This window comes from Mesoplodon mirus (genome assembly GCF_964341445.2).
Source record: "Mesoplodon mirus genome assembly, chromosome: 7".
Taxonomy (NCBI): domain Eukaryota; kingdom Metazoa; phylum Chordata; class Mammalia; order Artiodactyla; family Ziphiidae; genus Mesoplodon; species Mesoplodon mirus.
In genome coordinates this window covers 5,540,668-5,565,417 of record NC_138983.1, presented here as the reverse complement: position 1 = coordinate 5,565,417, position 24,750 = coordinate 5,540,668, and the positions used below count along the sequence as shown (strand labels likewise).

The 24,750-nt window shown below is 47.9% G+C and overlaps 1 protein-coding gene across 1 annotated transcript; it reads left to right on the top strand.

The window, feature by feature from the left end:
• The first annotated feature begins 19,486 nt into the window (after window positions 1-19,486).
• On the top strand, window positions 19,487-22,237 carry LOC309807500 (glutathione S-transferase P). Its single transcript, XM_082627201.1, has 7 exons — window positions 19,487-19,549; window positions 19,741-19,776; window positions 20,079-20,179; window positions 20,288-20,375; window positions 20,752-20,855; window positions 21,681-21,788; window positions 21,967-22,237. Coding segments are annotated over exons 1-7 (627 nt in total). The 5' UTR covers window positions 19,487-19,548; the 3' UTR covers window positions 22,156-22,237.
• Window positions 22,238-24,750: the final 2,513 nt, after the last annotated feature.

Below are 24,750 nucleotides of genomic sequence, written 5' to 3'. Positions count from 1 at the left end.
CAAGGCTAGAGATGAAAGCCCTTCTGGGGTTTCCAGTTGTTCCTGGAGGGAAGTATTCTGAATGCGAAACCGCTAAAGGAGCTCACCCAGGTTATCAGGTTGTGCTGGGACGCTACAAATGATGTGAGCAGGGCCCCGGAGCACCAGGAATCCAGTCCCAGCACCTCTCAACCCTCTGGGGAGCATTGGGGTAGAGCCACCTTCCCTTCATGCCCTGGTGAGTGGGGGTTCAAGTCCCTGGCTTGGTCTTTGCTGGCCTGAGCCCTTGGTCATGCCTCACACGGCAGGTTGGTAGGCACAGAGTGGCACTGGATCAGCCCAAGAAGGGGAAAGAGGCCAACGGCTTTCCCCAGCATCAGCCTGCTCCTGGGCCCCGGCACCCCCATGCAAAGTGGGGCTCCCGGCCTTGAAACAGGCCTTGTTGGCCACTTTCAGCAAAGCTCGCACCCAAGGCCCACCAGATGCTAGGAAGTCACAGTGACAGGCCAGTGCTCAGCCGGGCTACTGGGCTCCTTTCCCCATGCGGGGGCGGCTGAACCCACCGAGGGAGGGGTCCAGGGCCATCTGGGGCTGCCACTCCCATCCCGAGCTTCCTCCTGGGGCCTGGCCCACCGAGGTGTCAGCCCAGGGTGCTAGGTGCTGTCAGGGTTGTGGGAGCAGAGAGGTGCTCCTGGGTCCCAGAACTTCTCCTTCCTTGCTTTATTCCCTGGGCTGACAGGGAATAAAAGGTGTGGAAGAAAGGTGTGGAAGGTAGCTTTTCTTTTCTTTTTTTTTTTTTTACATCTTTATTGGAGTATAATTGCTTTACAATGGTATGTTAGTTTCTGCTTTATAACAAAGTGAATCAGTTATACATATACACATGTTCCCATATCTCTTCCTTCTTGCGTCTCCCTCCCTCCCACTGGAAGGTAGCTTTTCTGAGACCTTCCTATCTAAAAAGTCTACCTTCCCACTTGACCCATCACTGGTGGTTGGCCGAGCGTACATTCACAGCTGGGAGTCTTCCCCACCACTACCTGGAAGGCCATGGCTGTGTGGTCTTCTCACCTCCACCCCCAAGGGGCGGGGGAAGCCCAAGGTCAGTCTGATTTCACTCCTTTGTGGGCAGCCTGGGGTTTTTTTTTTTTTGTCTCCAGGGAAGCTTTTAGATCTTCTTTTCATTCTGGGTGTCGTAAAACTCCTCAGCCATGCTTGTAGGCGTGGGCCCTTTTTCTCTTCATTTTCCTGGATCCTTGAGGTCTTTCAATCTAGAGAGGCATGTCCATTAGCTCACAAAATTCTCTCATCTCACTTGTGCGATGATGTCATTGTCTCTGTTCTCTCTGTTGGTTGGATGTCTAAACACTTGGTTTCATTTTCCAGGTCTCATCTTTTTCTTACTTTTACCTCTTTTTAAAATGTCATAAAATGTCTCTTTATATTGCAACCCTTCAGTTAGACTTTGGTTTTGGCAACCATTTTGAACTTCCAAGAATTCTTTCTAGCTCTGGTTTTCAGTTTTCCTCTCTGGGGAGATGAAGTGTTCCCTTCTGAACCGAAGGACTTACTCCCCAGCCCTGTGCAGGGTGGTGGCGAAATGCCCTGGGCGTCAGCCCTCTTTGGAATTGCTTAGGGACACATTCGCCTGCCTGAGTTCACACCTCCTTCCCTGCCCACATCCAGTGACTGGTTGACAAACGAGTATAAACACCCAACCTTTATCCCACCTCAGGACAATCTTTCAGAACCACCCAGCTTCCATGCTTCCCATGGGATTGGTTCAGACCTTCATTGATACCCCACTGCCGCCCGATTTATCCCTCCATCCAATCCTGTTTGCTTCCTCTCTCTCCCGTGGGTGTTGACCCCAAGAGCTCTCCCTAATAAACCTCCTCCATGCCAAGCTCTGCTTCCTGGGCATCCCAACCTATAACAGCTGGTACCAAAAGTGGCCCGAGAAAGCGACACTCATGGGAGTTTGGAGCAGGGTCACCCATCACCCAACTGGCAATGAAGATGCATCACACTGGTGGCAGAGAGAGCCTGGCCCAGGTAGCAGAATGACTGCTGTACTTTAACTGGGGGAAGAGGGAAGCAGTGGAAAGGAAGGGAACGCACAGGCTGGTGAGATGGATCAGGCATGTGAGAAATAGGAAGGAAATTGTACCTACTAGGACAGCGGAATTAGGTGTCCATTGCTAAGTTGTTGTTGTTTTTTTTTTTTGCGGTATGCGGGCCTCTCACTGTTGTGGCCTCTCCCGTTGCGGAGCACAGGCTCCGGACTCGCAGGCCCAGCGGCCATGGGTCATGGGCCCAGCCACTCCGCGGCATGTGGGATCCTCCCGGACCGGGGCACAAGCCCGTGTCCCCTGCATCGGCAGGCGGACTCTCAGCCAGTGCGCCACCAGGGAAGCCCTCCATTGCTAAGCTTGATCAACGCTTTGGGAGAAAGACAGTGAAAGGCTGAGAGTGATGAATCAGCATGAGAAGCTAAGGGGTGTGAAGGAAGATAGCTAGGCTTCCACCTCCCTGCAGAGCTGGAGGGCAGGATGCCAGGCCTGGGACTGAATCCTGAGAGCAGCTCAGCTCTAAAGAGGGTACAGTTTCCAATTAGGCAGATCTGCCGTGCCCAGGTCAGGAGACTCTGCCATACGACATGGCAACATCTCGGCTGACACCCCCTGCCCCGCAGACTCTTGAATCCCCAGCTTCCCCTGAACCCTCAAGCCAGAAGTGGCCCATCCCTCCCTGTTAAGGGCTAATGCTCACCCCCACCCCTACCCCACTTGCTTGAAGAAGATGCAAGCAGGACAACATGCAGCCCGCCAGCCTGTCCTGACCACTGTGCAAATAACTAGGCTAAGTCACGATACAACCTTGTGGGGACAGGCTGGGCTGAGAAGGGAGGAAAGAGACCACACTGAAAGGATCTGGGAACCCAGCCAGCATGTACCAGGAGCACGTGCCAGGGACTGGACGGTGATCAAAGGAGGGCAGGACACACCATTGAACCAAGGAGAGTTCATTGACCTGGGAACAGTTCCCAGGGTTATAGGACTTAATTTCTGGCAAGGACACCATGAAATGGGGCAATTAAGCTGTTAGTGTGGCTCTTAGTAGCAATGTCCACAGTAAGTGAGGTAGAAATGCCAGGATTGCCATGGTAGACGGTGGGAGGTACAGGTATAAGGCTCAGAAAAGTAGGCACGCAGGACTTCCCTGGTGGTCCAGTGGTTAAGACTCCCTGCTTCCACTGCAAGGGGTGTGGGTTCCATCCCTGGTTGGGGAGACTAAGATCCCTCATGCCGCATGGTGCGGCCAAAAAAAAAAAAAAAAAAAAGAAGTAGGCACGCAAGCCTGGATATTGTATGTAAGGCTGGAAACCCCACATTTACCAAAGCTGTAAAGCATGCGCTGTCAGGAGTGCCTCACCATCCCTGAGAAGCTCAATGGCGATGCCTCTCTGCAGGTCAGGGCTGATGGTAGGAGAAGCTGTACAGAACTGGACTCCCTGTGGCAATGGGGATGCCAGGACCCTGAAACAATGTAGCCAGGTGGGCGCTTACCCACCAGAAGGAAGTGGGAGCAATTATTGTAAAAAAAAGGCAGAATCAGAATGGCAGCCCAGGTCCTAACCATAGAGAGATATGTTTGTTTGTTTGTTTTTTCACTTCAGAGCAGTAATTTGGTGTCATGGTGATAAAGAGGGATAAGAGGGAAAATATCTTAGCATTTCTCGGTAGACAATGTCTCCCTGAATAAACATAAAATATCAAAAGTGCAACCATGGCTCTGACTATTGCTGGAGCTTCTGATGCATTTCAAATTTAAGTGCAAGGAGCGAATGAAGAAGTCCTTCTGGACCTGTGGTTTTCAATTGTTGGAGATTGTGCGCCCCCAGGGGACATTTAGCGCTGTCTGGAGACACTCTAGATTATCCCAGGGAGGCTACTGGCTCGTCATGGGTAGAAGACAGCGATGCTGATAAGCAAACTGCAATATACAGGGCAGTCCTTCACAACAAAGGATTATCCAGCCCACAATGTCCATAGTCACATTTGAAGAGCTCCATTTTAGACCAACCCTCTCATTTTATGTGATGAATCTAAGGCCCAGGGTCTCAAAAGTCTGGAAAGAAGTGGGATTTTCTCTCCCTGCCTCACGTACACAATAGGTTATGCTCCGAACAAATCTTACAATCAAACTATTGGATTTAAACTGCAGGAAACACATAGTTCTTACAGGAATCCAGGAATCTACCAACATGATCACTAATTTCCTTCCATGGAAATGTTAAATCTCATTGCTTTCCTTCTGTGGAAGAAAAAAATGACCAAGAAACAAAAACCAAAGTGGTCTGATTTTATTTTATTTTTTGGTAACATCTGATCTCTTATTATTTCTTTTTTTTAAATTGAACTATAGCTGATTTACAATATTGTGTTAACTTCAGGTGTGCAGCAAATATTATATATATATATATATATATATATAGGGTTCACCAAAAAGTTCGTTCAGTTAGTGAATACATCGTTCAATAAAGTTCTTGGTAAGGGATTTCCCTGGTGGCGCAGTGGTTAAGAATTCGCCTGCCAATGCAGGGGACACAGGTTCGATCCCTGGTCCGGGAAGGTCACACATGCCGCGGAGCAACTAAGGCTGTGTGCCACAACTACTGAACCTGCACTCTAGAGCCCGCAAGCCACAACTACTGAGTCTGCGAGCCATGTCTAGAGCCCATACTCCGCAACAAAAGAAGCCACTGCAATGAGAAGCCCTCACACCGCAACGAAGAGTAGTCCCTGCTCGCCGCCACTAGAGAAAGCCCGCATGGAGCAATGAAGACCCAAAGCAGCCAAAATAAAAATAAAATAAAGTTCTTGGTGAAAATGAAAAATGTGTCTTTTATTTTTACTTGAAACTGAATGAACTTTTTGGCCAACCCAAAATATATGTCCTTTTCCAGATTATTTTCCAGTATCCCTCCTACCCCCCGTCTCCTTTGGTAACCATAAGTTTGTTTTCTATATAGAGAAATATTTTGATGGTTATTAGTACTCAGTGCTTCTAGGGGCAAAACAAATGGTCAGCCAATATGATTATTGCCCAGTCTGGACCAACCAAAGAAATCAGGTGTAGGTGATGGGTGCTGTGGACAGTTGGCCCCCAAAAGGTCACACCCCTTGTCCAGTTTTCAGACCTGAACCAGTTTTCAGACCCAGATTCACTGATGAAGGGCAGACCTGACCCCAATCTCCTGAATGGAACCTTCAGTGGGACCCACCCAGGCATTTGGAACACAGCAAGGAATCCTTGATTTTTAGGAGGAGCCCTGGCTGTTCTTGGAGTTCTGAATTACAAGACAGTAAAACCAGTTTCTTGTCTCAGCTGCGGCTGGTCCAAATGTTGGGAACAATATGATGCTTGCCAAGTATCCCCACATATGTGTGACGTGCTGGACCACTCATCATTCATCTCAAGCCCATAAAATTGTTGCGGGGAAAGAGACAGAGAGTGAGAAATTCTTTGGAGTATGTCCCCGGCCCCTAAACCTTACTCTTGGAGGTGGTGAGCGAAGAGAAACTAGAATTTGGTAGAGGAGGCTACTCCCTCCCACCTCCAGCTTCCAAGTCAGGGTCTGACCCAAGCTGGGGTTCAGTGAAGCTCCAAGTTGGATGAGTTCAGGACTTTGAAGATGACACTGGACCAGACCATTCAATGACCCCAAGGTGTCTGGAAGAGCTTTTATGACTTGAGTTAAGTTATGGATGTGCCCTTGATTTCTTCCAGGGAGAGAGAAGGACTCCTTCAATGGAACGCGTTCAATAAGGGTGGGAAGAAAGAAAGCTCTGTCTGCTGGCACCCAGAGGTGTGCAGCTAACTCATAAACCGGGCATATGCTCTGAGGTGATGAGAGAACTGCGAGGGGTGCCCAGCTCAGGCTTGGGAGATGTTCCAGGAGCTCTCAGTGGCTCCCACCCTGGACTGGAATCACTGATAGTGCCAGGATGGCAGGGAGGTGCTGGGCATTGAAAGGGGATGATAGGGCGTTGCTATGGTGGACTCCATGGCAACTCTCGTGGTGAAGGTAAAATTGATGACACTGGAAGTCTAGCTTCTCCAGGAAGCTGGGGCTTAGGATCTTGGTCTACTGCAGGGGTTGGCAAGACTTTTCTGCAAAGGGCAAATAGCAAGTATCTTAAGCTTTGAGGACCACATAGTCTCTGCTGCAATTATTTGTTTCTGTCCTGGTAGCACAAAAGCAGATGTAGATACTATATCAATCAATGAGTGACTGGCTTCCAATAAAACATGTATTCATAAAAGCAGGTGATGACCTGAGGTCCATTGTGGGCCAAACTTTGGTTTAGATGGTGAAGGAGTACATGCTGTGCACTCCCTCTCTGATACAAATTCTGAAGAAACTTCAAAGAGGAGTGAGAATTTCAGGAAAAAACAAAATTAAACAAAACAAGTGAGCCATACCCCCTTCAGGAGAATTATAGCTGTTTTGAACTTGTGTGTGTCTGTGTACAGGGCGTGTGTGTGCACGTGTGCCTGTGCATGTGTGCAGGTGCGTATATTCATATAGATGCATGTGTGTGAGTGTGTATTCACGTGTGTGCATGTGTGTAAGTGTGTGTGCATGTGTAGGGTGGGGGCAGGGGCTGAGTGTGGCTGGAGGGGCAATAAAAAGATATCCAAGGGGAGCTGTGTGCACTTGGTTCTCACCACTCCTGGAGTTATCAGGGCTGTCAGCGCTCTATCCCAACTTTAGTGCAGGCTTCACCAGGGTTATATCAGGGCTGCAAAACTCTTGCTGGGTGAGGCTTTGGGGAGAAGAGTGGACCCCTCCGGCCTTGGACTTTCTCCCTTCCATGCTTCCCCACAAGCCCCCGGTGGGGGTGCTCATTAGAACCTGGAAGCCACCCCTATCAATATGCTTCCCCAAGGATCTGAAGGGAAGCTCTGACCTCAGATGATAGCAAAGGAAGGGAAGTTGGCTGTGGTCTGGTGGTGCCTGGGGCTCATCTCCTTTGCTCTCCTTGAAACCATAGGCTGGTGTATTACCAGACAAAATGACAAATTCCACCAGGGGACATGATCTCACAGGCCCTGGAGGAGACATCCCAGAAGACAAATAGATCATCTGAAGCAGAATTAGTGGACCATGCAGACAGAGAATACACGTAATAAAAATATACAAGGATATAAGAAAAGTTACTGACATTACGAAACAGGAAATGGCAAAAAGAAACAAAGAGAAATATTATTATATATAAAAACAATAATTGAGAAAAGCCATAAAAGAGGGGGTGAATCATATGATGAAGGATGAAATGATGAGGGAGAGATCAGGTAGAGCATTCTCTCTGGAAAGCTAAAAAGGAAAAAATATAAATGACAGTGAAGGAATACAGAGGATAGAATAGAAGGACAATTATCCAGAAAGTACAAGTTCCAGAGGGAGAGAAAAATAAAGATGAGGAGGAGGAGGGACTTCCCTGGTGGTCCAGTGGTTAAGACTTCGCGCTCCCACTGCAGGGAGCATGGGTTTGAGAGTTCTATCCCTGGTTGGGGAACTAAGATCCTTCATACCACACAGTGCAGCCAAGAAAAAAAAAAACAAAAACAAAAAACAGAAGGAGAGGAGGAAATCTTGGAAGAAATCATGAAGATACATTTCTCAGAATTAAAGAAAAGAAAGCTGATCAACCTCAGGCTAAAAAAGCTGAGTATGCCAAACCAGAGAGCTAGTTTGGAAACCAAGAGTGCCAAACCTAGACAATTAGAGTGAAATTAAAGTATATCTGAGGTGAAAAAAGAAAATTATAAAAGCTTCCAGAGAGAAGAAAGAGATCATTTGCAAAAGAACTTGATTCCATTTGACATAGACTTCTCAGTAGAAACAATGGATGCAGGTAGACTAAATAACAAATTTTTTTAATGTTAAAGGAAAAAAATTGAACTTGGAGTTTTATATCCAGCCAAATTAGTATGTAAATATGAGGGTGTAATGGCAACATGCTCAGGCATGCAAGGCCTCAGAGGGTTTGCTATATGAAGATTCATAGTGAAAATGCTTTGGGAGGAAGTGCTCAAGTAAGAAAAGAAACATACAAGAGATGTTGCAGGGCATGTGGAACCAAGGATGATCGAATAACTTTATAAAGTTTTTTTGTCGTCTTTTATAAGCTAGGGACAAAGAAAAAAAAGAGGCCATATATCCATTATAACCCAGAATTAAAGTTCTAGGTAATATCAACATTATGGAGGAAAGGAGGACTAAGAGTCTTGGTGTAGGGAAGGTATAGATGTTGATACTTTTATATACCCTTATTGATTTCCTAAACTTATCAATATTTATATCTTCCTCCTACCAAGTCTCTTAGGTTAAGAGCAACTATCATAAGAACAAAAGGAAAATGTGTTTTAAAATATCAAGGAAAAGAAAATAAGATTGCAAAACTAAATCCTAACTCAACAGGAATTACAATAAATGTAAATAGGTTATATTCACCAATTGAAACATAACATCAAGTTAGATTTTCTTTTAAATATTTAATAATAGTTGTCTAAAGATACTCTCAGTATTTGTCAAGGTAAGCTAATCGATGGTAACAAACAAACACTGAAATGTTTTTGGCTTAACAAAATAAACATTTCTTTCTCCCTCACATCACACTCTAATGTAGATTGAGCTGCAATTCTGGGGTGTTCTTCTCCAGGCAGTGACTCAGGGATCCAAGCTTTTTCCATCTGTGGTTCTACTGTTTTTGGAGGGCTTTCTTGGAGTCCTGTCAATCACCAAACCAAAGAATAAAGAAAGTGACAAGTAACAAGAATGATTGTGTGGGCAAAAAAAGAATGATTGTGTGGGACAATTTATAGCCATGCCTAAAGTGGCATACATCACTTTTGCCCACATTCTATTATCCAGAACCCAGTCACATGGCCTCAACCTAACCGCAATGGAGTCTGGGAAATGTAGTTTTTCAGAATACCCAGGAAAAAGAAAGGAGATTGGTGTATATATATGTAGTTTATTCTATACACATTTAAAATAAAAAGTAAAGCTGTTTTCATTCACAGATGACACAATATGGAAAACCCTACAGCATCTATAAAACAACCTGAACTAATAAATGAGTATAGCAAGATCACAGATTATAGGGTTTATATACAAAAAACAATTGTAAGTCTATATGCTAGTAACTAAGATTATAAAAGGAAATTTTAAAAATTCCAAATTTTAAAAAAGCTTAAGAAAGCTACTAATTTTAGGGCTTCCTTGGTGGTGGAGTGGTGAAGAATCCACCTGCCAATGCAGGGGACATGGGTTCAAGCCCTGGTCCGGGAAGATCCCACATGCCACAGAGCAACTAAGCCCGCGAACCACAACTACTGAGCCCGTGTGCCACAACTACTGAAGCCTGCGCACCTAGAGCCTGTGCTCTGCAACAATGAGAAGCCTGCGCACTGCAATGAAGAGTAGCCCCCACTTGCCACAACTAGAGAAAGCCTGCGCGCAGCAATGAAGACCCAACGTAGCCAAAAGTAAAAATAAATAAAATAAATAAATTTATTTTTTAAACTACTAATTTAAAAGTGAATTTTACAATGTAACATAATACAAAGTCAATATAAAAAAATTTATTGTGTTTGTATATACTAGCAAAAAAATTGGAAAATAAAATTTGAAATATGTCATTCACAGTAGCATCCAAAAACATTAAATAGAGATAAATTTAACATATTTTATACAGGACATGTGCTATGAAACTACAAAACATTGCTGAGAGAAATTAAACAAGATCTAAATAAATGAAGTGATGTACCAATATTGTTAAAATGTCAGCTTTCCCTAAATTGAATTAGAGATTAAACATAATCTCAACAATAATCCCAAAATGATTCTAAAATTTATATGGAAAAGCAAAGGAACTAGAATAGCCTGAACAATTTTGAAAAAAAACAAAGTTAGAGGACTCACGTTACCTGATTTCAAGCAGTTATAAAACTACAGAAATAAATATAGTGTGGTATTGGTGAAAAGATTGATATATAGATTAACAGAACAGAATAGAGGGTCCAGAAGTGGACCCACACATATATGGTCAAGTAATTTTTGATAAAGTTACAAAGGCAAGTCAATGAAGAAAGGATAGTCTTTTCAACAAATGGTGCTGGAACAACTGGACATCAACAATTGTACATATGTAAAAAAAAATGAACTTCAACCTATACTTTACATCATTTATAAAATTCAAAATGGATCACAGACATAAGTATAAAACCTCAAGCTATAAAATTTCTTGAAGAAAGCATAACATAAATCTTTTTGTGTTAGGCAAAGATTCCTAAGATACAACACCAAAAAACATGATCCATAAAAGAAAAAAATTGCTAAATTTTACTTCATCAAAATAAAAAACTTCAAAATTAAAAAAAAGCCTCTGTTAAGAAAATGAAAAGGCAAACCATAAATGGGGAGAAAATATCTGCAAACCTATACCTGATAAGGACTCATATCCAGAGTATATGAGAATTCTCAAAACTCAGTAATAAGAAAACAAACAATCCAAGTAAAAATGAGCAAAAGATTTGAACAGACACTTCAACAAAGATGTATGGATGGCAAATAAGTACATGAAAAGACGTTCAACATCATTAGTCATTAGAAGAATTCACATTAAAAACCACAATGAATAACATTACAAACCTATTAGAACATCTAGGGGAAAAGCTGACAACGCTAAGTGCTAGTGAGGATTGAGAGCAATCGGATTTCTTTTGCTTTTTTTTTCTTGTGATGAGAACTTTTTTTTTTTTAACATCTTTATTGGAGTATAATTGCTTTACAATGGTGTGTTAGTTTCTGCTTTATAACAAAGTGAATCAGTTATACATATACATATGTTCCCACATCTCCTCCCTCTGTGTCTCGCTCCCACCCTCCCTATCCCACCCCTCTAGGTGGTCACAAAGCACCTAGCTGATCTCCCTGTGCTATGCGGCTGCTTCCCACTAGCTATCTATTTTACGTTTGGCAGTGCACATATGTCCATGTCACCGTCCCGCCTTGTCACAGCTTACCCTTCCCCCTCCCCATATCCTCAAGTCCATTCTCTAGTAGGTCTGTGTCTTTATTCCTCTTACCCCTAGGTTCTTCATGACATTTTTTTTTCTTAAATTCCATATATATGTGTTACCATACGGTATTTGTCTTTCTCTTTCTGACTTACTTCACTCTGTATGACAGACTCTAGGTCCATTTCTTACGTACTCTGTTTGTGGGAGTGTAAATGGCACAGCCATGCTGGAAAACGCTGTGGCGATGTGTTACAAGGTTAAACATACACTTACCATATGACTCAGCAATCCTTCTCCTAGATATTTACCCAAGACAAATGAAAACTTATGTTCATATAACAACCTGCAAGCAAGTGTTTAAAGCAACTTTATTCTTAATCATCAAGAACCCAATGCCCTTTGAGTGGTGACTGGATAAACTACGGTACAGCCATACAACGAAATATTCTTCAGCAATAAAAAGAAGAGAACCACGGATACACACAGAGCATGAATGAATCTCAAATGTCTCATGCCATGTGAAAAAAGCCAGACTCAAAATGCTATATACTGTATGATTCCAGTTCTATGGCGCTCTGAAAAAGGACAAAACTATAGGGAAAGAAAGCAGATCAGTGGTTGCCAGGGGCTAAAGGTAGGGGGAGGGGCTGACCACAAAGGAACACAAGGGAACTTTCTGGATGATAAAAATGTTCTATATCTTCATTGTAATGATGGCTTTTGTCCAATTCATAAAACTGTGTACTCAAAAAGATAAACTTAACTAAGTGTAAAGCATCCCTTCACATAAAAAATTTTTAAATGTTATGTTGTGTGAAAGAAACTGGATACTTACTGATGGACTGCATTTAGGTGAAGTTCAAGAAGAACCAAAACTAATCTATGGTGACAGAAAGCAAAGCACCGTTGTCTACAGAGTGTGAGGGTGAAGTGGAAGGGGCCCAGGGGACTCCCAAGGTGGTGGGCATGTTCTGTAACTTGATTGGCTGGTGGTTACATGAGTACATGTATTTATCAAAATGCATCATATTGAGGGCTTCCCTGGTGGCGCAGTGGTTGAGAGTCCGCCTACCATCGCAGGGGACATGGGTTCGTACCCCGATCCGGGAGGATTTCACATGTTGTGGAGCGGCTGGGCCCATGAGTCATGGCCACTGAGCCTGCGCGTCCGGAGCCTGTGCTCCGCAACGGGAGAGGCCACAACAGTGAGAGGCTCGCGTACCGCAAAAAAAAGAAAAAGCATCATATTGTACAGTTAAAAATCTGAGCATTTTACTGAATATAAATTGCTTCAATTTTTTAAAGGTACAGGAAATTTTTTAAGGCTGAATAACATTCCATTATATTTATTTACTTTTAAAAATTGAAGTATTTGGGCTTCCCTGGTGGCGCAGTGGTTGAGAGTCCGCCTGCCAATGCAGGGGACGCGGGTTCGTGCCCCGGTCCGGGAGGATCCCACATGCCGCGGAGCGGCTGGGCCCGTGAGCCATGACCGCTGAGCCTGCGCGTCCGGAGCCTGTGCACCGCAACGGGAGAGGCCACAACAGTGAGAGGCCTGCGTACCGCAAAAAAAAAAAAAAAAAAAAAAAAAATTGAAGTTGATTTACAATGTTGTGTTAATTTCTAGGTACAGAAATATTAAAAAGTAAAAGGATAGAAAAAGATCTACCACATGAACATACCTAAAAAGAAAGCCAGGGTGGGAATCTTAACATTTAATTCAAGGCTGAAAATCACAATGGACAAACACGGATGTTATAAACTCATAAAAGGTACAATAGACAAAGAAGATATATATGCTTAACAATAAAGCTTCACACGATATCAAGTGAAAACTGATAGAACTGCAGGGAGCTATAGATAAAACAACAATAATACTGTATGGCTCTCGTATATTGATAGAACGTACAAAAAGAATAAACACTAACGTCACAGGGATGAACAATTATCTACACCCAACAGAAAATGGATTCTGGGGGGAGTACCTCTGAACATTTACAAAAACAAGCTATGGTCTAGACCATAAATAAAACTTCAGTAAGTTACACTGGATAAATATGAGACTCATTATGTTCTCTGACCATAATGTAATAAAATTAGAAATTAAAAACAAAATGGAGAGAAGCTTCTCCCAACTGAAATTGATAAAAATTATCTAAGAATCAGTACTCAAAGATAGCTTAAAAGTTCTTTATGTTTAGAAATTAAATAATATATCATTGAATAATCCTTGAGTTAATTAGGAAATCATGGCAAGAATGAAGAAATATGTATCATTGAATGAACAGAAACATTACATGTTGAAAGTGGTGGAACACAGCTAAAGAGTACATTCAGGAAAAAATATAACTTCAAGTATATTTATCAGGAAATAAAAAAAGCTGAAAATAAATGAGCAAATCATTGAACTCACAAAGTTGGGAAAGCATAACAAAAGAAAAATTTAAATCTCAGAAATAATAAAGAGAAAAATAGCAAACAAAACCCAAAGGAAAATAGAGAACATTAATAAAAACAAAAGCCGTTTCTGCATAAGACAGCAGATTTTTTTTTTTACAAAACTAATCAAGGATAAAGAGAAGATGTGAATAATTTCTATTTTTTTTTACAAGTTATTCCAGATAATAGAAAACCAGGGAAAGTTTCCCAGAAAATGTTATGAGGATAGTGATGTTTTAATTCCTAAAACCAGATAAGGACAAAACAAAAAAATTACACACTCATTTCATTTGTGAACATAGATGTTAAAAGTCCTAAATGAAATACACAATATTGTATTAAAAATAATACATCATGATCAAGTATTCTAGGAATTCATTAGAAAATGGATCACTATAATTCTCTACACTAATAAAAATAAAGGAGAAACACAATGTGATAACATCAAGCAATGTAGGAAAAACATTTTATAAGATTTGTTACTGGGACTTCCCTGGTGGTCCAGCGGTTAAAAAATCTGCCTTCCAGTGCAGGGGACGCGGGTTCGATCCTAGTCGGGGAACTAAGATCCCACGTGCCATGGGGCAAATAAGCCCCTGTGCCACAACTGTTGAGCAACTAGAGAAAAGCCCGCACGCCTCAATGAAGATCCCACGTGCTGCAACTAAGACACGACGCAGCCAAATAATAATAAAAATGTCTCTTTTAAAAAAAAGATTTGTTATTTATGATACAAATTCTTTTTTTTTTTTTTTTTGCGGTACGCGGGCCTCTCACTGTTGTGGCCTCTCCCGTTGCGGAGAACAAGCTCCGGACGCGCAGGCTCAGCGGCCATGGCTCACAGGCCCAGCTGCTCTGCCACATGTGGGATCCCCCCAGACCGGGGCACGAACCCACGTCCCCTGCATCGGCAGGCGGACTCTCAACCACTGCGCCACCAGGGCAGCCCCCTATGATACAAATTCTTACTAAACTAGGAATAGAACGGAACTTCTTGAACTCATGCAGCTTCCATGCCAGAAATTCACAGCAAACATTATACATAATGGCCCTTAACCCCCAGACCAGACACCCTGACCAGGGGAGAGGCCACCCCAAGCCATGAGAGAAATGGGGTTTGGTTAAGGCATTCCCTTCTTCATTCATGCTCACGTATCTCTTTAAGATCAGAAGCAGAATTCTCACTATTTGCATATGATGTGAGCATTCATTTAGAAGGCCCTTTGGAATCAACACACTTAGAATCAATAAGATTTCAGCAACATTGCTAGATAGAAACCTACAAAAGCAATAGTATTTCTAGAATTTCTCTGCATCTCTAATAACCAATTAAAAAATGGATCTTAGATACGTGGCTAGATACAAAGTATCTGTAACATACAAGAATATGTAAAACCTCTTGGTAGAAAATTTAAATGAAGGATATAGAAGAGAATCTGAATAAGCAGACAAATAGATCATAATGTAGGGTAAGATGACAAAGTTATAAAGATGTGAGTTCTCTCCAAATTCTTCTCTAAATGTGATGCAGTCCTAATCAAAATTCCAGTTGGAGTTTTTGGAGAAATTTGATAAATTCACAGTAGCATTTTTAGCGATGAATAAAGATCCATAAACAGCTAAGAAAAACTTCAAAGAAGGAGGAAGAGGAAGAGGAGGAGGAGGAGGGAGAGGGGGAGGGGGAAGGGGAGGGGGGAGGAGGAAGGAGGGTGTGATTTTTCCCAACCACATTTATAAGACCGTAGTAATAAAAAAAAATTATGGTACTGGCGCAGGAACAGACACACAGAAGAGAATAGAGAACTGAGAGAGACCCAATACCTTCAGGAGATTAACACGTAGGTCAAAATGTCCCGTAGATGGTGTTGGGGAGGTAGATTCCTACCTGACAGCACATGCAAGGTGGCCTCTAGATGGATTAATGGTGTGAATGTGAAAGTAACTTGAAAAAGTTAATAAAAGACAACATAGGAGCCATTTGTTGTGATTCAGGGCAGTAATTAAAGACTTTTTGTTTTTGTTTTTATTATTAATCCCCAAGCTATGCTACCTAACTAGAAAATATTGCCTCTTATAAGTTTCATAGGTATAAATGTTCCATATATTCTCTCCTATAATTAAAACATGCAGTAATAGGGGCTTCCCTGGTGGCGCAGTGGTTGATAGTCCGCCTGCCGATGCAGGGGACATAAGTTCGTGCCCTGGTCCGGGAAGATCCCACATGCCACGGAGTGGCTGGGCCCGTGAGCCATGGCCGCTGAGCCTGCACGTCTGGAGCCTGTGCTCCACAACGGGAGAGGCCACAACAGTGAGAGGCCCGTGTACCGCAAAAAAAAAAAAACATGCAGTAATAAAAGACTTTTTTTTGGCTGCGTTGGGTCTTCATCGCTGTGCACAGGCTTTTCTCTAGTTGTGCCGCGTGAGCTTCTCATTGCGGTGGCTTCTCTTGTTGTGGAGCACGGGCTCTAGGTGCGTGGGCTTCAGTAGCTGTGGCATGTGGGCTCAGTAGTTGTGGCTCGCGGGCTCTAGGGTGTAGGCTCAGTAGTTGTGGCACACGGGCTTAGTTGCCCGTGGCATGTGGGATCTTCCCAGACCAGGGCTCAAACCTGTGTACCCTGCATCGGCAGGCGGATTCTTAACCACTGCGCCACCAGGGAAGTCCACAGTAATAAAAGACTTTTAGGGCTTCCCTGGTGGCGCAGTGGTTGAGAGTCCGCCTGCCGATGCAGGGGACACGGGTTCGTGCCCCGGTCCGGGAAGATCCCACATGCCGCGGAGTGGCTAGGCCCGTGAGCAATGGCCGCTGAGCCTGCGCTTCCAGAGCCTGTGCTCTGCAATGGGAGAGGCCACAACAGTGAGAGGCTGGCATACCACACACAAAAAAAAAAAAAAAAAAAGACTTTTAAACAAAGTTTTGAAAGCCCAAAACACAACCACTCCACCGCCCCCCTCCCCCCAAAAAAACCTCCTTATGAATTTGACGACACTGTTTGATGAAAGACACCTAGGACAAAGTAAAGAGAGAGGGTGGACAGAATCAGAGAAGGTGTTTGTAATGTTTGAAGCCAAAACATTAAAATCTCGAATAAATGAAGAACTCCTGCAAATCAACAGGAAGTAGGCAGCAAATCAACTAGAAAATGGTCAAGATATGAAGAGGCAATTCCCAGAAGAGGAAAACAAAATCCAAGGAGCACATGAAGAGCTGATGCAAAATCTTAGTAATGAGAGACGCCATTTAGAACAACTTTATACCAATTCGACTGGCGAACATTCCAAAGCTGCTAATGCCACGTCTTGGGGGCATGTGGGGCTGGAGTGAGTTGGAAGAGTAGCTGGGCTGTGGGGTGGGCTGGTGCAGCCGTTGGGGAAGGCAACCTGGTGCTACTTATGCAACTCAAGTGTTCACATACCTGGGACGCAGCAGTCCCACTATTCCCACAGGAAGTGAGAATGGAATGTGGGGATAAAGGGAACATTAACTAACTAACTAAACAAATGGCGAGGGCAGGACGAGCACGGACTAGCAATGACAATGGACTAGAATCTGAGGAGCATGCGTGCTACACACACACACACACACACACACACACACACACACCTGTGCCGTGGTCCAGCATGCAGGAACAGTCCAGGACTGCCCTGAAACCTTGCTGTGGGAGGAGAGAGGGACAGGACAAGCTAAGATGAACCCTGGAGGTCTCTGATGGTCCACAGGGCACAGGGATGGAGGGTGGGAGTAGGCAAATGCTCCTGCACACCCAGGGCCATCAGGGAGGTTGAGTTGGGCTAATGTCTACTCAGAGTGATGGGAAAGGGACAGAGACCTGGAGCTGCGGCCACAGCAGGACGGGTGGGGGAGGGGAACACCAGCCAGAGCCACCGCCCCCTCCTCCACTTCCCCCCCTCCCCTCCCCTTCAATTGCCCAGACCTAGCACCCTGCCTACACAGGAAGACCCTGAGGTCTGGCTGTCCCTGTTAGGCCCTGGAGAGCTCAGAGGAGGAGGCCTCAGTGCTGGCTGGTGAGACTTCAGTTCCTATCATCTTGCGTGTGTGTGTGCAGGTGTGTGACATTGTGTGAAAGGGTTGTGTGAGTGTGTCTTTGGAGATGAGGGCGTGTTGTTTTTGTTAGGGCTGTGGAATTTGCTGCAAAAAGAGAATGTAGCAGGAAGGGAACTGTTCAGGTTATTTTTTGATACAAAATTGCAACTGTTTCTTTGCTTTATTTTTTTCTTTGCTCTTTGTAGCTCATTGAATACCAGACGTTCAGAACTGGGGAAGGCAAATTTCAGGTTGCTTTTAGCTCAGGTCAAAGAAGCAAAGGAAGCTCTTCTGGAAGAAAAAGAGGAAAAGAGTTTTGTGTGTTAAGGAATAAAAAGGGTGTTGGCGGGACCTGAGGGAAGAGGGTTGTGAATGGGGGAAGGGCGGAGACCCTAAGTCCTGGCCCCCTGGGCAGGAACCTGGAGCCTGTTCTAAGGCCCAGGCACTTGCTGCTGGCTTGGCCCAGCCCTCCCTGGGTCCAGAACTGTTGGCCTCAGAACAGTGCCTGTCCTGGCCTGTACCACTTTTGCCTGCACCAGTCCCAGAGGGTGCAGTCAGGAAATGATCGTTTCATTATCCACTTAGAAAGTTATCAACTGACGGTGTTTTTCAAGCTTTGCATCGCCCCTGAAGAATCACTGCTGGGGTGGGGAGGGCTGGGTGGTGTAGGAGATGTCAGAAGTGAAGAAAGGAGAAGAGCGCTAGTCCTTGAGCAGAAGTGTGGTTCTCCGGACTCCGCCGAACTCCTGCCTGGGTTTTCTTTCTGCCTCTGGACGCCCCCTCCTCCCTGCCAATCCCACAGACGCCTGGACTCAGTAGGTCCAACACGGGACATACGATGTCCTCCCAGTGGCTGCCTCTCCTCCCGGCTCCCCATCTTGGTCTCCCTGGAGGCCTCCTTCCCCACACAGTCACCAAGTCCAGAAGCTTCCATCTGGATGTGTTTGGAGAACTTGTCCAGGGCCCAGCCCAGGCCCCACCTGGGGCCTGGCTCCCCTGCAGTCTCAGCCTGCTCAGCCAGCATTGGGGGAGGGAGAGGGGTCTTTACGAAATACCACCTGGGCAATCCTCATTGAAGCTTTCTCCATCACTGCCATGGGGGGACCCAGAGTAGGGCCTGAACCCCCAGAAAGGGGTTTCCCGGTGGACAGATGGGGTTCAACAGCGTTGGTGCTCGTCCTGGAATCCTTTAAAATTGCCCTCAATCCTGATGGAACTGAAGGGCAGTGATCAGCTTGGTGTTATCGTGCCAGAAATGTGTAACCTCGCCAGTGATACTTTTGAAAAGGGAGGGTCCAGTGTCCCGTTGTCTAGATAGATTTCAAAAACCATATCGTTCTCCTGTCGCGATTTTTACCACGCCTACTTATCACAAGTGGTGCCCGCTTCCACGTAGGGGAGTGAAACAGGTTTCCTGTGAAGGCAAGCGTATCCGAGTTGAAGAAATGAGGTAATTTAGAGAAAAAAAGTAAGAAGGGAGCAGCGGGGTACGTGACTCATACAAGAACCCGAAGGTGGCCTCCAAACGGCGGATGGGTCCGAAAACCCAACTGGGGGTGTGAGTTGAGTGTTCGCGCGTAGGTGCACAGGGGGTGTGTCCGTCTTTGTACAGCATCTGGGAACAAGTGTCTACGCGCAAGGGTTTGTATCTCTGGGGTCTGCGACCCCAGCAGGGGAAGGGACTGGACTGCGCGCCCTCTCAGGCCTCTGGAAGGTTCTGGAACGCAGCCCTAGCTGGGAGCCCATCAGCCCCGGGGGGACGCTCGGCAATCGGATGCAACCGGCTGGGACTGGCTGCGCGGCGTGGTTGAGGGGCGGGGTGGGGCGGGGCGCGGAGGAGTGGCTCGCGGCCAGCGCGGTGACTCAGCACGGTGGGGTGGGCCGGGGGCGGGCCGGGGGCGGGGCGCGCCCACCCATATAAGGCTCCGGGCCGCGGCGGCGGGCGTTGGAGTTTTGCTGCCGCCGCTGCTGCTGAGTTCTGCGTCGCCATCAGTGAGTCCCCGCCGCCTGCGGCTCCCTGGGGGATTCCGAGGGGGCTCCCAGGGTTTTGGGGAGCAGTTGGGGCTCTGGGGGGGCCTACAGCGCCCAGAACAGGGGATGCGACCCCAGGGAGGACGGGCGGGCGCCCTCTCCCCCGTAACACGCCCCTCCCAGACGCTAACAGACCTCTCTGCATCTTGCAGTGCCGCCGTACACCATCGTCTACTTCCCTGTTCGAGGTAGGGGCCTGTGACGGGGAGGGAGGGGAGGCAGAGGTTGGGGGCTGCAGCATCCCACGCCCCTCACCCACCTGAGGGAGTCCCCAACCTCCCTTCTCCCTCCATCACGTGGCTACTAGCTCCGCCTTCCCTGTGCCCCGGAGCTGCCCGTTGCTAGAGTACGCAACTTCCCTGCCCTGGCCCGTCCCTCCGCAGTGTGCTGGGACATCGTCGGGGGAGTCCTCACCTCCTTGGCTCTTTCCCAGGGCGCTGCGAGGCTGGGGTCTCTGCCCATCCCCACACCCTGTCCTCCCCTCCCCCAGGGCGCTGCGAGGCCATGCGCATGCTGCTGGCCGACCAGGACCAGAGCTGGAAAGAAGAGGTGGTGACCATGGAGACCTGGCCTTCACTCAAGGCCTCCTGTGTGAGTACTTCTGTCGTATCCCGGGTCAGGGGCTGGGCACTGGGGGGCAAAACTAGGGTGGGGGGCAGCCAAGCTCAGCACCTCTGACAGAGCTGTTCATTCCCCCAGCTGTACGGGCAGCTCCCCAAGTTCCAGGATGGAGACCTGACCCTGTACCAGTCCAATGCCATCTTGCGTCACCTGGGCCGCTCCCTCGGTGAGTCCTGAGGCCGCAGGTGGCCCAGTCCAGGGTAGGGGTCTGCGGGCATCAGTCAGCGTTACTGAGCATCTGCTCAGTGTTGGCGCCCTGAGCCTCTTCCATTTAAATCAAATTATCCTGCAACCCTGTGGAGCGGAGGTGAGTGGAGGTTACCTAACTTGCCTAAGCTCAGGCCCGGGTCTGTCTAGCAATCCTTGCCCTGTAGCAGGCCACCTCCCACGGAATTCTGAGCATGGACTCAGACGGTCCTTTGTTCATCCACATCCTCCTCCCCGGCCGAGGCTCACAGGCAGCCACGTGGCCTGTCTGGTGGGTCAGGTTGTAGTGGCTAGTCAGGCTCCCCGTCATGCTGTCTACTCTCCCGCCACCCCAGGGCTGTATGGGAAGGACCAGCGGGAGGCGGCCCTGTTGGACGTGGTGAATGACGGCGTGGAGGACCTTCGCTGCAAATACGGCACCCTCATCTACACAAACTACGTAAGCACGGACACGGGGATGGTCATTGAGGGCAAAGAAAGAAAGGGGCTGGCTTCCTTCTCACCCTGCACAGCACCCCTCATGCAGCTCTGACGGATCCTTCCCTTGGGCTGCTTCTGGCTCTGCGGGGGTGTCAAGAGCCATTATGGACTGGACACAAGACTCAGCCTCCCTGCCTGGGCGAGGGACCCAGTCAAGGAGCAGGCGATGGCAGAATTGCGTGAGGACAAGAGACATCCAGCCAGAGGTGGTCCCTGATCCGCAGCTGGGGGAGGTCAGGAGCACTTCCTAGAGCCAGGTGCAGAGGAGGGGGGTCTACAGTCAGCTTCTAGAAGGGGTGCTGGCACTTTCAGGTGCACGAGGTATCAGGCACGGGGCACGTTCAGGGACTTGGGACCAGTTTAGCAGAGGCAAAGCGTGTGTGCCTGTGTGTGTGAGAGAGAGGGAGGGAGGGAGAGCGGCAGGAGATGGAGCTGGAGGGGCAGCGGGCCCAGGTCCTGGAGGCCTTGAACCAGCTGGCTTGGATGCTCTCTTTGGGGAGCCTAAGCACGGCGGTGTCTATGAGATCCGGAAAGATCCTACAAGGCTTTTGCAACAGTCCGGGGAGCGATCGGGGCAAGAGTGGCCTGGCGAAGAACCAGCAGCTGAAATGGACAGGACGTGGCAATAGCCTGGGGCGGGGAGTGAGGAGAGGAGGGGTGGGGGCTGGGTGAGTGGCGATTCACTGAGACGGGGCAGACAGGAGGGGACATCTCAGGGGCAGAGGCAGGGCGTGCAGCAGTGTGAGGGTCAGGAGGATGATTCGCGGTGGCATCTTTCTGGCAGGAGGCGGGCAAGGAGGACTATGTGAAGGCACTGCCCCAGCACCTGAAGCCTTTTGAGACCCTGCTGTCCCAGAACCAGGGCGGCCAGGCCTTCATCGTGGGCAACCAGGTGAGCTGGCCGTGGCCCGCCCCTTCCGCACCACCCTCTTCTTACAGATGGCAGACCGGTGCAGAGCGAGCACCTGAGCCATCGGTTCAGCAACGCTGGGCAGACCAAGGGACTGGCTCAGGCTCCCCGCCTCACACCTCCCACACCCACTGAGTCCCTGCCCCGCTCTGCCCTGCAGATCTCCTTTGCCGACTACAACCTGCTGGACTTGCTTCGGATTCACCAGGTCCTGGCCTCCAGCTGCCTGGACTCCTTCCCCCTGCTCTCGGCCTATGTGGCCCGCCTCAGCGCCCGACCCAAGCTCCAGGCCTTCCTGGCCTCCCCGGAGCACGTGAACCGCCCCATCAATGGCAACAGGAAACAGTGAGGGCTTGTGGCACTCTGAGCAAGAGGCAGGGAGCTGCCTGCTTCCCTTTCCCTATAGGACCAATAAAGTTTCCAAGAGAGAAGCAGTGCTGTGAGCATTGAGTTTTCTGGGGAGGGGGCTCCCTGATCCTCTCACGCTTGGGGGAGGGACAGGCAGCTGGACAGGATACTTGAATCCTAAAACACGGAGTGTCTTCCTGGAGCCCTCAACCAGCTCTGTGTTTACTGAACTCCAGAAACAAAGAGAAAAAAAAAAAAGAAACAGGAAGAGAAATCAACCATGGTCCCTGCTCTGGACATCTCCATAGTCTACAGAGAACAGGCTCACTTAAATAAACATGCTTTCTACTCTCAGCAGGCCACCTGCCAGAGGGCCTCCATCCAGGACTGCAGGAGCTGAGGGGCCCTTGGCGGAGGAGGGGCGTGGGGAGGAGCTGAGCCGCTCAGAGCAGCCCCGGCTGGGTCGGTGGGGGGTCAGTCACTTCTGCTCAGATGGGGCTCTCCTTTCTTCCTTGTGCATCGTGGGCCCGGGAGCAACACGGGGCGATCCAGGTGGCTCGCCTCCTGCCTCCTCTCACCATCTTTGTTAGCTGGGCGAAGAGAATGACCCAGCCTAGGCAAGCTGGCTGTGGCGTGTCCACGGTGGGGAGGCATCGGGGTGCAAACAGGTTGTGGCTCTCGGGGCTCCCACGGATGGCTGGAGGGGAGGGCCTGTAGGAGGGCCCCTTGGTGCAGCCTGGAGGAGCAGACCCTTCTCTGGGGAGCCTTGCCCAGCATCAGAGCTTCCTGCCCAAAGCGGGGAACCTCTCAGTAAGTCAACCTCTCTCATTGCTGAGAGAACTCAAAGTAGGTGAGACTTCCAGGAAATGTTATTTGAGGGCCCAGAGGGAAACAGCTCTGCAGTGACTAAGGTGTCCTGCCTGCATGCTCCAGGGGTGGTGGGTTGGCAGAGGGGTACCTGCACCCATCCCACATAGAGAGCCCCAGTTTAGGGACCATTCATGGTGTCAAAGCAATCATGGCTCCAGCACCGGGGAAGCCATGATTCAGTTTGTGCCTGAACACCCTTTGAGCACCCCAGGAGTACAGAACAGCTGAGAGCAGTGCCATTAGGCAGGTGGCTGGGGAAACGGGTTAGAGGCTGGAACAGACATTGCCCGTGGGGGACATTGGCTTCAGGAAGTGTGGATCAAAACTAAGAGGCATGTATCCCTGAACCATCTATAGCTGCCCTTGCAAATAAGGATAATAATTGCAAAAGCTAATGGAGTACCTTCGATGCCAGGTATTATACTAAATGCTTTAGTATATTACCTTCCTTAGTCCTCACCACCCTTGAGTAGGTACTCTCATCCCTGTTTATGAATGAGGTAACTGAGTCCAGAACGTTTAACTTGCCGAAGAGTGAATAGAGGCACCAGCAAGGTTATCATCATATTATTGCTTGTGATCACAACAGGTTGAAAACAGAACAGGTGTCCATCAACAGGAGGCTGCCTAAGTACATTAGGTGCACACACACACTGTGCACTGTGAAAAAGAGCAAGGAGGCCTGGATCAGGCCTTTTGGGAGCACGGGGCTGAGCCAACAGAGTGTAGCCCTCTTTGCAAGAGATGTTTTTCTATTGCTCACCGATGAAATTTGGGAAAATGACACTTTCCTGACCCCTCTGCGGTTGCGGGGGGGCATATAACATGTTCTGGTCATGTTGGACTGTGGGCAGAGTGGGTGAATCACTTCCAAGGACAACATGGAGCAGGACACGTTGTGTGGTTGAGCAGTGGCCTTGTGGTTTTACACTGCTGGCATTTTACAGTTGTTTGTTACTGCAGCATAACCTGACCCATCCTGTCTGATCTATCCTTTATTCTCAGCTCAGGCTAAGGGAATCCAGTCACCTCCCAATTTTGTCCTGCTTCTGAAGGTGATCAGGGAAGGGGAGGGGGCTATGACTCTGGGGTATTCTCCCCACTCCAACAGTAGACCCCTCTGGCTCTCCCAGACCAGCCCCTGAGAGCTGTCAGTGATGGGGAACTGAGAAAATGTCTTCATCTGGGAGTGGAGGAAGACACCCAAGCTGGGGGAGGTGATCAGAGAGAGACTAAAGGGCCCAGCCCTCTCCTTGGCCTGGACATTTGGCTGCAGGGCCAAAGTGGGACAGATTCTCCTGGAGACGGCACCTGGACCTGGAGACGATGGCTAGGTGACTTTGGCCCCTGGGGAGCGCGAAGGATGGTTTCAGAGCCGGGCCGGGCCTGCTCCTTCTGCCTGGGAGCACGCTGCACTTGCATACCTAGTCCACTGCATCCCAAAGGCCCGCCCCCAGCGACTGATAGAGACCTTATGCGCTCCACCATCTCCTGACCTCAGCACCTCCCTCACCTCTCTTGGAAACTCCACTTCCCTCCTAGCTGGTTCTAGCTGCCCTCTGTGAAAATAAAGACCAGCAAATGACAGCAAGCTGTATACTCAGAGCTGGCTCCAGCAAGGGAATCGGCCACTGCCAAAGGCTGGCTCAAAGGCAGGCAGAGGAGTGAGGAAGCTTTATGGGGAAAAAGGGAGACTTCAGCTGTGCCCTGAATGGAGGCTGTCGGC

Excerpts from the sequence above, each read along its gene's own strand:
- LOC309807500 (XM_082627201.1), top strand. Across the intron at positions 19,777-20,078 it reads CGTCTACTTCCCTGTTCGAG|GGCGCTGCGAGGCCATGCGC; the intron begins GTAGGGGCCTGT and ends CCCCTCCCCCAG. Across the intron at positions 20,856-21,680 it reads CCCTCATCTACACAAACTAC|GAGGCGGGCAAGGAGGACTA; the intron begins GTAAGCACGGAC and ends TCTTTCTGGCAG.